This window comes from Bacillus rossius, chromosome 12 (assembly GCF_032445375.1).
Source record: "Bacillus rossius redtenbacheri isolate Brsri chromosome 12, Brsri_v3, whole genome shotgun sequence".
NCBI lineage: Eukaryota > Metazoa > Arthropoda > Insecta > Phasmatodea > Bacillidae > Bacillus > Bacillus rossius.
The window spans coordinates 50,623,418-50,639,799 of record NC_086339.1 but is presented as its reverse complement, the minus strand read 5'-3'; the positions used below and the strand labels follow the sequence as shown (position 1 = coordinate 50,639,799).

Below are 16,382 nucleotides of genomic sequence, written 5' to 3'. Positions count from 1 at the left end.
CACATCCATAGGTAAAGATCTTGCCTTATTTGCTGCTGCAAATGTGTGCTTTGCACCTTTAGCATGACTCTCATTTATTAATCCTATATACAATAAAGTTACAACAAGGGGGCAGGTTGATGCATGTTATTTTGATCTGGCTAAAGCCTTTGATACTGTCAATCACTCCATTTTACTAGCTAAACTTTCTAACTTCGGTCTCTGTAATAATTATATAACCTGGTTTACTAGTTACCTTAAAGATAGATGTTTCTTTGTTTCACTTAATAAAAAAACTTCTACTTTATATCATGCTACTTCTGGTGTGCCTCAAGGGGGTACTTTATCTCCCTTATTATTCAATATTTATATCAATGATATTTTTAAAGTTCTTCATCATACTACTGGTTTTCTGTTTGCTGATGATCTTAAAATATCCAGAGAAATTTCCTCCTTAAATGACTGTCTGCTTCTTCAATCTGATATTACTGAAATTGATAATTGGTGCAAAATGAATTTAGTTTCACTTAACAAAGATAAAACAAAAATTATTTCTTTCACAAGGAAAATTCATCCAGTTAAATATGATTATTTTCTTGACAACTCAAAAATTTCCAAATCTCTTAGTATAAAAGATCTTGGTGTTATTCTTGATTCCAAACTATTCTTTCATCAACATGTTAATTCTTTAGTATCCTTTTCCCGTAGAACCTTATATTTAATAAATTATATAACTTACTATGCATCTAATATTGAATCCATTCTTACTCTTTATTTGTCCTTAGTTAGAAGTAAACTCGAATATTGCTCAGTTATCTGGAACAGTATTAACACCACCGACAGTGACAAAATTGAATCCATACAAAATAAATTTTTCAAAATAATTAGTTCTAGACACCATCAATTACCCAAATTAGAATCTCTTTCAAATCGTCGCATCCATCTGGATGCCCTGTTTGTGTTTAAGTGCTATAGTTCAAAAATTAATTGCTTATACTTACTTGATAACTCTGGTATTCGAGTCCCGCAGTTCAAAAGCCGCCTTCGATCCCTATTATGTTCCTTACACAATAATAATGATTTAATTTACAGACTTATCTCAAATTTCAATAAATATGAAAATTTTATTAAAAACTTCAAATTTTAATTTTTATGATTACCCTAATATTCTGAGTAATTTTATAATCCTGTTTATTCTTCCAATTTTAGATCAATTAGTTAAAATTATCTCAGTTGCTGTTTTGTTTTGTTTGTTATTGTGTCGTCCTTTATTTTCCTGTGTAGGTTGTATTTATTCGCTTGTATGTGTCGTCTTTTATTATCCTGTTTATGTTGTATTTATTCGCTTGTATGTGTCGTGTTTGTATTACTTGTTCTGTGCACACCTCTAAAGCTTCGGCTGTTGGTGTGCATGTCACAAATTTTAATAAATAAATAATAAATAAATAATAATAACAAGGGCGGTTCTACCCATACTACTAATATTGATTTTTCCATTACACAATTTGCACAATGCATTTGTACTACACTTGGGGTCCCTTTCCACCCACTCAAATTCATCTTTGTACTTATCACTGTACGTGGTAACGGAACACTTCGGCATATTAATTACACACTGTTGCAGATCACATAACCTTACTGTACAGAAAATAGTTATATTTACATCATAAAACAAATAGTTGTTACATCAAACTCTTTCTGTTGTTCACGTAAATAGGATATATTCATCATAAAACAAATATATGCAAAATCAAACTCAAATGCGGCGATTTATATTAAACGATTACTGTAAACATAAGACGGACTTGAGCCACGCACAAAAATACTTCAATTGATAAATCCTCAAATGCTGCGCGTATGGACTTCTAAACGTAATATTCCAACATCTAACACACTTCACTTGCGTAGAAAATCGTATAACCTTGTCCGAGCACTAAAACTGTACAACAAAGATGGCGAAGCGCGCGTGCGAACGAGGAAGCAAACAAGTCATGTGACTTGACTGCTAGAATGCATGCTGGGAGAAATATTGATCGATCGCTGTGCGCGTGCGTACCTGCGCAAGCAGACTCGTCACATTTTTTTTTAATAGACATCGAAAACTGTGGTTACTCGCCATCATAATGCGTTATTTTAACTTACATTTAATAAGATAATTATTATTTAAAGAGTTTATACTACAAATGTATTGGAAAGCTAAGGTTATTTACTGCTGATGCGTATACATTTCATGATGAAAAATCCCGCACATACACGTTCCCGACTCTCTACGAAAATTCCTGGCTTTTTCAAGGTATTCCCGGTGCTCACGAAAATTCACGGTTATTTCACGGATTTCCCGATTTCCCGGTTCAGTGGCCACCCTGAATTAGCATCAAAATTCTGTTCATAACAAAGTCCTCCCTGTGATGATTTCAGTTTGACCAATTTTTCTAGAGTTGCATCACACATTGATACTCTGAATTTTCTTAATTTGTGAAAAAACCCTTTCACACACTGGATTGCTGTGTGGGATACAGAGAACCGCAAGCTTTGCCCAGGAAAGTCTGCCATATTTTCAAGTATTGTCTGGATTTCTAATTTGTTCAACAAATGACCACTTCGAATCCATTCTGCTCTGTTTTGCCACCTCTTCTGGAATCTCTTGCACCTGAAAAGAGCAAAACTCTGTTTCCAATAAGTCTACTTCTGAATCCATATCTTGGTCTTCATTCTTCACCACAATGCTGGGAAACTTTTCAACAAAGAACCTTAGACTGCAGAAAGAAGCAGTACGAATAGAGTTCATGTCAGCCACTTCTGAGTGTGTCAATATGTCACTATGTTGTAGAAAGTAACCACGATAAGGAACAGCTTTCCATCCCTCTGATTGCTTCCATCCGTCGCCACTGAAAAAACTTCACTTTTTCAAGATCTCAACATTAGTTGCATGAGTTTCCTCTTCCATTTATGCAATAATAGCTGATGTTTTCGTTCTTGCGCAGATGTATTTTTTTTTTTTTTTTTTGCAATTTTGCTGTCTGGGAACATTTTCCTGAACAACGAGCTCGCGTAATCAGCACAAGTAATTGGCAAATTGTGTTCCACAATAAAAGACGTAAATAAACATTCTGCACGAATTTTACGGTTCTCAGACGTATCAGAAACATAATTCAGCTTCTTATTTGAATCAATGCACTTTACACTATCAACATGTTTTTGTTTTTTGTTTGGCAGTGTTTAAACACGTCGTTTCTGCCAGCATGCGCGAGTGAAAAATCATGACACGCAACACAATACGCATAGTTTTCACCTTTACGAGATGATACATGCGAAACTCTTCTGCATATAACTTGTTGAAAGTTGTTTTGTAGTGTTTCTTCACGCCGCACTGCTGCGACATTATAAAAACATAAAGCATATATACGCTAATCCACTACATAACCAACAACACAACTAGAAACAACCACGGCCGCCATTAACGATCAAAAGCAACAGGTCGAAGTTATTCGATCTCGAATCGAGGTCGCAAGCAATGTATCTCTGACCAATCTAGTGCGATACAATTGTATCAATACAGTTACAACCTATTGACACGAAAACGTACCTACAAGTTAAAAAAAAATCGCGAGGAAGGGATGTTCAATTGTGAGGGCGTGACATATACCTACAAATAGTGAGCCTCAAACCAAAATAGTGACAGTTGGCAGCTATGCATTTGCATCGCCGAACTGAACTTAGATCTGTTAACATAATTCAATCTCAATCAATTTTATATTATCCTGGGTGCTCGCCTCGGCCGACAGACTGTTCAATTCAGTATTTTTTAATCCTTGGCGGGACTTTGCCAGACAGCTAAGTGAAATCATCTTGTGTGACCACCGCATGGTTCGACTCTCGCCTAGCTCAGTTCGTGCCGTGGATACTGTATAACCTATAAAAAACTGTACTGAGTTCACCGTGTGGGAGCTCTCTCAGGTATAAGGCGAGCCCACTGGAGACTGCAACCATCTTCGTCATGCGTAAGCGCGCCTGACGCTGAGAGCGTGGCTAGGAGGGACAGGATCTCGTTCCCCACACGGGTGACGTTGCGCCCTGAGACTAGTCTCTGCCGGGTCCGTGTACCCTTATCATACGGAGGCGCCCAAATTCACGATCGTTGACGATTCACACCCTTCAGAACCACAACCACATATTTCTATAATGAAAAATGTGAAATGTAGTTTAAAAGTACTGATTTTACAGATGGTATCAAATAATAACAACAAAAGTCCCAAACTGCAAGTAATTCAAAATAAGTTGAAAAGTTAAGCGCTGGTGTCTGACCTGAGGGTGACTCCCCCGATGTAGGTGCCCAGGAAGGTGGCCGTCTTCACGACGTTGGCGGCCGGGTCGGTGGCGAAGTGCGGGAACTCGTGCACGTAGGTGGCGATGCAGGTGAGCATGGCCGCCAGCCCCACCAGGCTGTGGAAGGCTGCCACCAGCTGCGGCAGGTCGGTTATCTCCAGGCGCTTGGCGATCACCGTGCCCACCGTGCCCCCCACCGCCATGGCCGCCGCCATCTGCGCCAGCACGGTGCTCGAGGGGTTCAGCATGCCCAGCGTCGCCGCGATCCCGCCGCTCACTCCCATCTGCCGGGGCAGACCATCCTCTACTTTCAGGAGGGATTCATTACATTATGAAAATGTTATTCAAATATATTACGTATTCCAGTAAATTACTAATTTTCAAACCAATGCACAATATTTAAGAGACAAGATTCTTTCTTCACTCAAACCCCTAAATACTGCGATCCATTGTCTGTTGTCCGCTTCTTACACTGCAACTCGGAACTCGGCTATCTTAGAGTAGTTCAACTGAACCAGACTGGAGAACTAGAACTAGTCCAGTCCTCTGCTTCCCTTGCACCAACAATGAATGTGTGTGTTTTACTTATTAACTTCTTGTTAATAACTGGCATGTTGTAAAAACACTGAGTTTATAAAAACTAACTACATCAAATGTCTTTTGAGATCCCCAATATGAGAAAAGCAATGGAAACTTTAAACTTGTCCCTTGGCAGGTATAGACAATGTGGGTTATACAGTGCAAAGGAACCGAGGGCTGGCTTCTCGTTTCCTCCAGCCATCCAAGCAGCGGAGGGGAAGTGGTGGGGGGAAAAGGGGAGTACTGCATGGGGGCAGGAGGAAGATAGACACAGCTGATACAGTCTACAAACAGTACTCTCCTGATTATCTGGGGTAATGATTGGCAAGGGGTCCATGCATAACCGACAAACACGGTCAAACCAAAGTAATAAATTTTTTTAAAAAAAAAAAAACTATTTTTATTTTTATATCCTAACTATCCAGACAAACACTGTAACAGATGACCCTCAAAGTAACACCCTAATTTGTTCCAGTAAAATAAGAGTGATAATCAAAGCAGAGCGTTTTTCAATAAGAGAGAATTTTAATCTAAATAATTCGTTTTACAATCAGATAAGTGTGCTTGCTGACTACCATTTTAGTCAAGACACTACTCCGATTAAAATTTTTATAAGTACTAATATATAATTATATATATATATGTCTAAATACATTATACGTACATTTAAATAAATATTAAATAACATTATGAGATTAAACCATTAATAATTAAATTTGGTAATTCACGTACTGCATTGTTTACAAAATAAAACTTGGGCATAACATTCTTAATGTAGGCACTAACATCATTTCTGAGTTACAAAATAATAATGGTTTTGATATAGGAGATATAGTTCAGTAATAATAAGATTTTAAAAAGCATAAATTTAACATTTTCTATTACAGCACACTTCTGATTATCCAGGTGCGGATGAACAGTGCCATATTTAACTTTCATAAACCATAAAAACAAAAATAATTTTAGATTTTTTATTTTCATGCCCGCACAATGGCAATGGCATTTGCGTAGTATTAAATACAGGGTAATTATAAAGTCCGTGAAACATTTCAAAAAATCAGTACAGTGAAATGGCTAAGAATTATGTAACAAATTATATACCATCTGAAAGAAAAACTCTCAAAGTTTTTTTCCCACTAGTTATAAATGTTCAATGTGTCCACCTTGCATCACATGACACACATCTAATCAATAGTCCAATTCTGCCCATACTCGACCCAGTGATGGAGTGATGGTAAGAGCAGCTGCTACGATGTGGTATCTCAATTCGTCAAGGTTCTGTGGTAGAGGTGGAACATAAACACTATCCTTGATGTATCCCCACAAGAATAAATCGCAAGGTGTCAAGTCCGGTGATCGTGGTGGCCACGGGAGTAGCACTTGGTCAGCGGCCGCCCCACGGCCCATCCAGCGATGTGGCAACGTCTCATTCAGATAATCTCGTACCACATTGTGGTAATGAGGCGGAGCACCATCTTGTTGGAAGATGCAAGTCCCTGCTATCAGCTGCAAGTTGTGGCATAAGCCACAATTGCAGCATGTTGAGGTAGGTGATACCAGTGACAGTTCTCTCAGCGAAGAAGAAGGGGCCATAAACTGTCTTGTTTGACATGGCACAGAACACGTTAACTTTTGGCGAATCTCGGACGTGTTCGAGAGTTGCATGTGGATTCTCTGTCCCCCATATGCGTGTGTTGTATCGGTTGACTCTTCCTGAGAGATGAAAAGTGGCTTCGTCACTAAAGATTAATTTGGTTGCAAAGTCATCGTCGTCAAGACGGTTCTGCATGGCAATGCAGAACTGCAGTCGGAGCAATTTGTCATCGTGGCTGATGACTTGCAGAAGCTGCAATTTGTACGGCTTCACTCTTAATCGCTTACGAAGAATTTTCCACACTGTTGGCTGAGGGATGTTCAATTCTGCACTAGCCCGATAAGTTGACTTCTTGGGACTCCGCACCATCACGTCCCGTACACAATCCACTGTCTGTTGTGACACGCTTGGTCGACCCGACCGTTTTGCGTCGCACAAACAGCCGTCTTCCTCGAATTTCTTGTACCACTTCATTATGCTATTGTAAACTGGTGGTGTTTTGTTAAACTTGCCACGGAAAGCTCTTTGGACACTCACTACCGATTCGCTACGGGCGTATTCAAGCACACAAAAGGCTTTCTCTGCCTGGTTCACAGCCATTTTCAGCAATTACATGCACTAGCGCCCCTGTCGATTGTTTTTTAAAATAGCTTTTTGGCGCTACATTGAAAAAAATTTTGAGAGTTGTTCTTTCACGCGGTATATAATTTGCTACGTTATTCTTTTCCATTTTGCTGTACCGATTTTATGAAATGTTTCACATGACTTTATAATTACCCTGTACAATGCAATGAATTAGTAATGCAACAAATTAATAATGTGACAAATCAACGAACAATATTTTTCTTTTTCTCAATAGCCATTTGCTTCTTTCATTGCATTATTATTTCTGACAATGGAACATTTATATTCCACCAAATATTTGATTCCACAATCCTGCATGACAGCCAGGAGCTTTCAGGGCGAGTTTACCTTGCACCACTAGGATGCACTAGTGGCAAATCATGGCAGACACATATTTAGTAAACAACAGTCAGGAATTACATTAACAGTTTGAATAATCTTTCTAACAGAAAATGTTATTTTTTTTTATTTTTTAAAACTTATTAAAACTGAAATTAATCTCCTATATCAATAAAATAATTATTTTCTAATTCAAAAATGTTGGTAGTGCTTACAAGGGGAAAATGTTATGCCCAAGCCCTATTATGTAAACAATGCAGTACAAGAATTTTTAAATTTAATTTTAAGTTGTTTAGTCTCAAAATGTTATTCAACATATTTTAAAATGTATTTCAAAAGTATTTAGATACATATTAGTACTGTAAATTAATTTTATCGGGAGGAGTGTCTTGATTAAGATGGTAGTCAGCAATCACACTTACCTATTTGGAAAATGAATTATTTTGATCGAAATACGCTCTGTTGTACTGGAACGTATTAGGGTGTTACTTTTAGGGACGGATGTTACAGTATTTGTCTAGATGGGATAATTTTTTTTTACATTGCTTTAAACGTGTTTTTTTGGTTATCTGTGGACCCTTTCCCAGTCATTACCCCAGATAATCAGGAGTCCACTGTATTATAAAGATTATTTAATCTGTTAACCTAATTCCTGACACTGTTATTTACTAGATGTGTTTACGCCATGATTTGCAACTAGTGCATCCTAGTAGGTGTGAGGTGAACTAGCCCAGAAAGCTTCTCGCATTTCCCTCCAGAGTTGCTGCTGACATGCGGGACGGTGGAATATCAACTCGGGTGTCATCGGAAATAAATGTACAATGAAGGAAGCCAATAGCTATTGAGGAAAGAGCAAAATATTGTTTGATGTTACCTATGTTACATTATTAATTTTAGTGGTGCACCGATGCGGATACCGATAAATCGTAATCGGCGATTATCTTAACGATTACTTTGCCGATTATCTACGTCCTGGCGTAATTAAGTAGGTTTTTACCGTGTAATATTTTGTTACACATTTTAGGACGAAAAACGGTAATATTTGTATATATTACAAAATTCATCTAACTCCGTCATATCATGATTACAGATATTTCGTTAAGTTTAATAAATCTCATTGCCTCAAACAATAAAAAATACAATTTCCAACACGTTTATTTACATTTCGTCTTTTGTTCTGTCTTTTGTTTAGTGGCCTTGTACATTACCTATAGCCAGAGATGTAAAATATATGGCACGCAATCAAAATACCACAAGCAGTTGCAGTGGATTCTATGACAATCAATCTTTACGAGTCGTAGTAGCGGTTCAAAATCGTGGTCCCGATACCTTCTAGAGTTTAGCACTGCGTTTTACAAACTCGTTATGGGCGTCTTTGGTAACATTATCTGTTGTTGTGTTATTTGTATGTGACGTGAAAAGTGAAAAAGTATTTATAATTTTATATATTCAGTCAACATAAATAAAATCACATGTGCTAAAATTGGTTTTGAGTCATTTTTATATAATTATAGTGAGATGGCAAGTAGGGAGAAAAGTGAAGTGTTGAAACATTTTTCTATAAACTCAAGTGAACAAAATAAAGCAACATGTTTACATTTGTAAACGGTAATTTCTCGATGCAACCTTAAGTGATAGTCGATAATAATGCTAGTTTTCTGCAACAAAAACTTACCCATTGTAAATTACAATTATTAGACTGTAGTTCAAGTTGTTTACAATAACAAATATAAATAGAAGTTAATTTAATTTACACTTTGCAATGACTTAATAGTGTATTTTATATATTTTTGTACTGTTATTATAACTGTATTCTCAATTTTACCTAAATTCATATGGGAATAAAAATTTTTGTGTGCATTATTACACTTAAAAAAATTTGTTCATTATAATCGGTAACTGAATCGGTATCTGCCAATTATTTCTCTCATAATCAGTAATCAAATCGGTAATCAGTAAAGTCATATCAGTGCACCACTAATTAATTTGTTGCATTACTTATTCATTGCATTGTATTTAATGCTACACAAACAACTTTGCCATTTTTCATGCAAAGAAATGAAGTCATAAATTATTTTTGTGTTCATTATTTATGGAAATATGGCACAGTTAACCCGCAAACTGGATAACCCAAACACAGATAATTAGGGGTTGACTGTACATTATTATTGACATACGGTACTGTTAAATACTACTATAAGAACTTTATGTGTTTTTTTATCAAAGAGCCTTTCTTAATGTGTTTGTGTACACGTTTTTTTGAGTTATGCAAAGTGCATAGCTATTTGTATCAACACCCAGCACATTTATAAAAATATCTTGCTTATTAATTGTAAACCCAATTTATTATATTTATCTGAAACCCCAATAACATACAACCAGTACTCCGTAATTAAGATTATTACCTGCACACAAGTAAGTGTATGGTCTGTGTATAAGCTCTTATGCAGAACTATATGATGTGTTTATGTTCCTGCACATATCTGACATCCAGTCATAGCATGAGCATAGCAGTAACTGCTACTACACACGTAAATTATGTGCAACAAACAGCATGAGAAGCACAGTACATACATGTCTGCATAGTATAGTGGAGCAAAATTATGTAAGCGGGAAGGCAACATATGCAGCCTTTGCTTTAAGGTAGAAATAACCATTAAAAATTCATAACAGAAATAAAAATCTTTTTTGACTAATTAATTTTTTTCCTAACAACTTATTTCTTTATTTTCTTTAATGATATCTTAACCTTATATCCCGAGTTATCACTTCTTTTAAAGGCAGAGTCTCGATCCCCAGCTAAATAACACCAGCAAGTAGTACATCACAATAATAGCTCAGGTTTCTTTCCTATATATATATGTAAGTGACAATAGGTACTTTAATTGAAAATATTTATAAACGTTGCAAAAGTCTTAAACAAGTAAACAAATAACATGAACGTGATACATGCTACACAAATAAAGTTTCCATACTACTACAAATACTGCAGAAGTACTTCTTAATTAAATGGCTGCTAATCATAAACTCACAGAGAACTCAAAATATTGACCAAACTATTGATTATGTAACTTTCAACATATGGCTACTTACAGTCACATAGCATTGAAGCTAATTATCTTTGGTGATAGTATATGCAAATTAGTGATGGGTCAATTCCTGTTTTTTCCCGGTTCTCGGTTCGGTACCGGTTCTTAAAAATCGGTTCTCAGTTCTTGGTACCTCAGTTATGACTTAAAAAAATAAAATAAATATTATTCACACATTATTCCTGAGGTGTTTTAAGTGATAAACTATTTATTGTTTTGGCTACAAAAAAGCACTAAAAAGCATGTGTCCAGACTTACTTCAACAATTTACTGTTTATAACACTTAAAATAATAATTTGTTTGTATTGTTCTGTCCTCAATGTTTTTTTATTGTATGCTTAAAAAGAAATGCATTGGCATAATGATTCAGTCTTTAAAGAGGCTATCAAAGCAAATTAAAAGGTTTAGTATAGTTTTCAAGCTACAGTAAACACACCAACCTTAATAAAACTAAAATTTACTATATTAATCTAGTAATTACTTCAAGAAATTTACATACACCCTCCTTTAAAACATAGGAATAAAAAGAAAATGTTACAATAATGGAAATAAATACAATGATGGTGAACTTTCAAAGAATTAAAATATTAAATTGTCCATTAAACTTATTGCCTACATTGAATTCAGTTTGTTTGCACAGTCAACAGTAAATTGCTGCCACACTTCTGATGCCATTTCTTACACAATTTGCTCTATTTGGCCAGAATAATTATACTTTACAAGTGTCAACAAGCATTTAGTAACTTCCCCCTTCAAAAAAATCCCGTTTGTCTAAAAGAGAAAGTTACTAGCCATTACACTAGATGGCTGCAGATGCATTGAACTTAAATTCCAAAGCACTGCACAAAAAAATGCATAAAATTTTATAATGCCGAAAATTATTACGGAAAATTTTTGATCAATCATTAATTCTATTAAACAAATATTCTGTGGAATTTGCAATACACCAGTCACCCTTACTTACGTGTCAACGACTCAATTAAATGCCTATTTTTAAAAACAAATTGAAACAAACATGGTGTCTTTCTGTTCTCACATCTCTGCTGAGGCACGTCATAGAGTTGCACACCTCTATGAACTACATCTATGGCACCTTCAACTGTTATGTTTTGATTGTGAAACGTACTTTGTTTACAGATGTGGCGAGAACATTGAATGTTTTCACGTGTAATTTATTTTATAGTTAGAGATGAAAATTATTCCACGGAAGTCCAAAAAAATAATTCATATGTGGATTGGACGTGAGTTGAGCCATTAAATGCTGCAGTTAAGTTATAGTGAAGGACTATTTTCGTAAAGGGTTTTGCTATACTGCCGGTACTGGTACCGGCACCGACATTTTAGCTGCGGTTCTCGGTGCCGGTTAAAATGCTGAGAACCGTAGGAACCGAGAACCGAGAACCGGTACCGACCCATCCCTAATGCAAATATTTTTCACAGTTTTCATGCAATTTTCAGAACCATTTTATCATTTGATTTGATGTTAAGTTCATTTTTAAACAGCAACTATGCAGCATTCAAACTTTTTTCAAATGAATTCACAGTGTTTTATAAAAACTGAAACATTCAAATTTTCTCCAAATATCACTGAAATTTGCATAAAAACCCGTGTTATCTCAAATGCGATAAATGCTAGCGTTCGGTAAGCCCCACACACATGGTTCGATTCAAATACCCTGGCCTGGGATGGTACCATGTGATTTAGAGTCAAATTTTAAAATATAAATGCTCGACAATTGTTTTCTATTGGTCAGAATTATTTTATGGTAAAAATTCAGCGTGTCAACATTTCTCTACTTTGGTGTAATAAGTATAACAAAACGGAATTCACAAAAATTAAAACAATGAAACCTAAATCTTCCAGTTTTAACTGCGAATGCCATGAAATGTAGCATGGAGCTAGGAAGCTGAGGAGGCTGAGGAGGCTCACAATGCCGAGGCAGTTGCCGAGCCGCGCAGAGGCCTGCGAGCTGAGGCCGGCCAGGGCCCCCACGCAGCACAGCGACGACACCAGGTAGGCCATGCTGTGCAGCTCCGCGCTGCTCCCGGCCACCGCCCCGTACCCGTACAGGCCCAGGAACACCGCCAGGGGGACGCCGTACAGGTAGTTGTGCTCCGGCGGGTCGCCCGGCCTGCAACCCCCACCATGCCGCTTGACCACGTGTTCGCGATGTGGCCTAGTGGCATATTGACTCCTGGTAGTTATTGTACTCTGCTTAAATTTAAAGTTTGGTTTCACGAGTCTTTTAGCTTTGTTTACCTGATTGTTTTATCCATGATCGACACCCGGATGACACGCTTAGCATGTTATTGCCTTGTTTGTACCTTATTAAATTTGCCTTGCCTTTGAAATGGTTTTCCTTATGTCAATGTTGAAACACATAGGGGAACTAGTAACTAACGCTTTTCACATTGTTCCTACATGAAGGGACTTATTAGTACTTCTGACGCCTGGAGCTTTTGTACGCTTCAATGCTACGTTTAGCATCACATGCAGGGGCGTAGTCCGCAAGAGAAACTACATTATGTCACTGTTGCACTTCAAATATGTACTGTGCACTGAAAACGAAAATTCAAAAAAAAAGAAATCAAACCAACCCCCATACAATCTACAACGAATATGTAAGTAATGTCTTATAATTTTTTTCCCATATATAAATTCTATTTAACTTATAATCTTGTGTATCTGACTGTAATAGATTTTATAAGAAAATTATGATGTACAAAGATTAAATTTATTTATTCACTTTTTTTAAGTTGTGGTTTCCACGAATCTAACCAGAAAATATTGCAGAGGTTTTGTGGAGACTATTTGTTTTTCAAATCAAAATGAAAAAAAAAAAAAAAAGGTTAAGATCTAAATTTTCACCAAAGACGAAGTTGAAGGTGAAGAAGACTTAAATATTTTGCTACATTAAGAAAAATCCAAAGATACAACTTTGAGTGCTGGCATACGTGTTTTGTGGGCACATCCTTAATATGGCATAATAAAAAATACAGTAAAATCCATTTAAGACAAAACGGCTTAAACATTTTCCCGCCAAAATCATCAGACTAATATAGCACCAAAAATTTCCTCATGCAATTAACCTAACATCCCTCGTTTGATACGGTTTAGGGTTATTAGATTTTACCGCTTAAAAAACACTAAATCAACACAAAAAAACTTATGATTTCTATCATAAATCTTAACCCATTACGCCATTACATGCCCAAAAGCATTCTGAGCATAGTGCATGCTAAATTTAGGTTTGGGTTAATAGAGTTTATTCGTCACTTGCTGTTCATTTGTTTTCACTTCATGTGTGTCATGCACCATTTCCAGCTAGGTTGACGGTAAATAAATAGACATATGTATATTCCGTGCGTGTGTTACTTTTTGATAATACACGGGACAAATTATTTATGTTCATTTGGATACGGAAATTCGTACCCCATTTTGAGAAACGGTTGTGAATACTCTTACAACGTTATGATTTTGTTTATGTTAAACCATTGTACGTAAACAAAATTTTAAGGATATTACATTAGATGACTGCTACCTTAGAGACCAAGAAAAATTGTGTCTTGTGAATTCATGAAAAATTACCTAACACTACTTAACAGCAGGAAATGAGTTTTAATGAAAGTTAAATATTTCAGAAAATTTTTAATTTGCAAATGTCTTTGAAAATGATATTGCATTCACAAATTTCTGTATTTATTCAAATATTCACGAATTTTGAGTTATTTCAAGGGACTTTTTTAAATCATTAAATAGATAATCAGGAACACAAGATTATGTGCCGCCAACTAGTATTTTCGGCACAATTTTAAATTTGAATTTTTTATCAACTTAAATAATGTCTCCAATCCTCCCTCTGCTGCAAGAACTTAAACTTGCTCCTCCTCCTGTACACTCCCATCCAACCTTTGACAGACTTGTCTCCCCAATTTTTCCCAGCCTCTACCATTCTATGACCCAGCAGGGCGATCCCATTATTTCCGTCTTGGCGCACGGACGTCTCCTGTAATTCGTCCCCGATCCGTGACGAGAACTACTAGGCCCTGCAAGCTCTTAGGACCGGACAGTTCCAAGACCTTACCTGACGCGAGCACTCCTTGGCATGATCGCGAATCATCTTCGCCAAAGTGTAGTCACGCCTCCGGGTCTTGTAGACCAGCCTTCCCACTGTCATCAGCAGCAAACCCCCCCCCCCCCCCCAACCACCCAAAAGTTTCCCTGGGAACACCGTGGATGTTATTTGTGTCCTCAAACTGCATTTGTGACACCAAACAACGGCGTTAAATACTGCTTTTAACATATTCTGCTCTAAGGAAAAAATCTTCAGAAGTTTCAAACTTTTTAATTTTCCCAAAACGAACAATAAGATAATTAGTCTTTGATTGGACTTTGAATTTCCAAAGCTTCGCACACCCCTAGCAAAAAGTGTTGCCAAAGAAATAGAATTCACAGTTTAAACATGGTAAAAATAATTTCAAGTGTCAAGCCCGTAAATATCTAAGCAATTTTCTTTACCCCTTTGCTGTCCTCACCTCTTGAACATGTCCAACATTCTCTGCGTAACAGTGAAGCCTCCAAATATGTTGATGAAAGATACAAATGCTGCAGTTGCTCCTAAAATCTGAAAACAAATACATACACACACATATTTATTACAACACGCCTCTTATAAGTACTATAAATAAAATAAAAACCATACAAATTAAGCTACCTATTTGTCACCCTCCAAATGTGAGAATAGAATATTACATGGTTTGGTTATGACTGTGGGAAAAAGAAAAGAAGAAGAAGAAGAAAACAGCAACACCCTCTAAATTAAATCACACTTAAGAAAAGTTCCAGCCAAATAGAATAACAAAATTTAGCACATGACCTATAAATACATACAACTGACTCATTTTTAAGTTTTTCTTGTCTATAAGTCTAAATATTAAATTTCTAAGTACACTGTGTAACTTCTTTAATGGTTTTTGCCATATCTAATATGAAGCAGACCTGTGCGAAGCTTTAACTAAGCAAATAAATTGAAGCTATTATTTATATTGGTTTGACTCCACCAGGAAATTTGCTATTCATTTTATTTGAAGCTTCTGTTGTGATGTGAAGCTTCACATTTGTTGCAAAGCTTTAAAATTTTGTAAGTCTAAGATTTGCTCATGAAAGTATTTTTTTGTTTGTGTGCTGTATATGTTTTGCTTGGATAAAATTGGTTATTTAAAAAAATCAAAAGGTGGCACTCTGTTTGCTTTTATATATTACTATAATGCATGGTTATTATATTTATTCCTTTTTTAAGGATATACATAGGGCCCAATAGGTAATCACTTAATTAGTTCAAACATTAAAAGTGTTAAACAGTTATTTTTTGTAGAGGTGGACGGGAATAGCATTTTTACTTCGGGACGGGATTCGGTCGGGAAATACATTAGATTTTCGGGATCGGGATCGGGAGCAAGAGTAGTAAATTGTCTCTTAGCTTGATGTACAGAAAATTATATTTACTTTTAAAATGTGCGTATTTTTAAGTCTTTAATTTAATAAACCATCCACATTTATAGTCCAAATCAGTGGAAATGGCACTGCCTATTTTAGCATTCAAACTGTTGACAGTTTCTTCGTACAACTCTGGAATTATTTTCTTGCTGAATGTTTTGCTCAATGGCAGACTGTACAGAGGCTTAGCCCATTTTAAAACATTTTTTTGGGCTCTTTCATCAACAATGCTGTATGGATGGCAACCATTTGCTAAACATTTACAGTAGAACCCCGATTTAACGAAGTGCTATGGTTACCGAAAATGTTTACTCTAAATCGATGTTTCGTTAAATCCGATTTACCGATTTTCAAT

At 36.2% G+C, this 16,382-nt stretch overlaps 1 protein-coding gene across 2 annotated transcripts in view; it reads right to left on the bottom strand.

Moving 5' to 3' along the window:
* Positions 1-16,382, bottom strand: part of LOC134537931 (NAD(P) transhydrogenase, mitochondrial-like) — a 183,244-nt gene that overhangs the window by 80,168 nt on the left and 86,694 nt on the right. Inside the window, exons 11-13 of one of the 2 annotated variants that reach the window (XM_063378907.1) lie at positions 15,067-15,155; positions 12,461-12,662; positions 4,285-4,589 (exon numbers count right to left, since the gene is read on the bottom strand). In XM_063378907.1, the coding sequence (XP_063234977.1) occupies positions 4,285-4,589; positions 12,461-12,662; positions 15,067-15,155 (596 nt within the window). The remainder of the gene's footprint in view (positions 1-4,284; positions 4,590-12,460; positions 12,663-15,066; positions 15,156-16,382) is intronic. The other variant, XM_063378908.1, reaches the window with a different exon arrangement.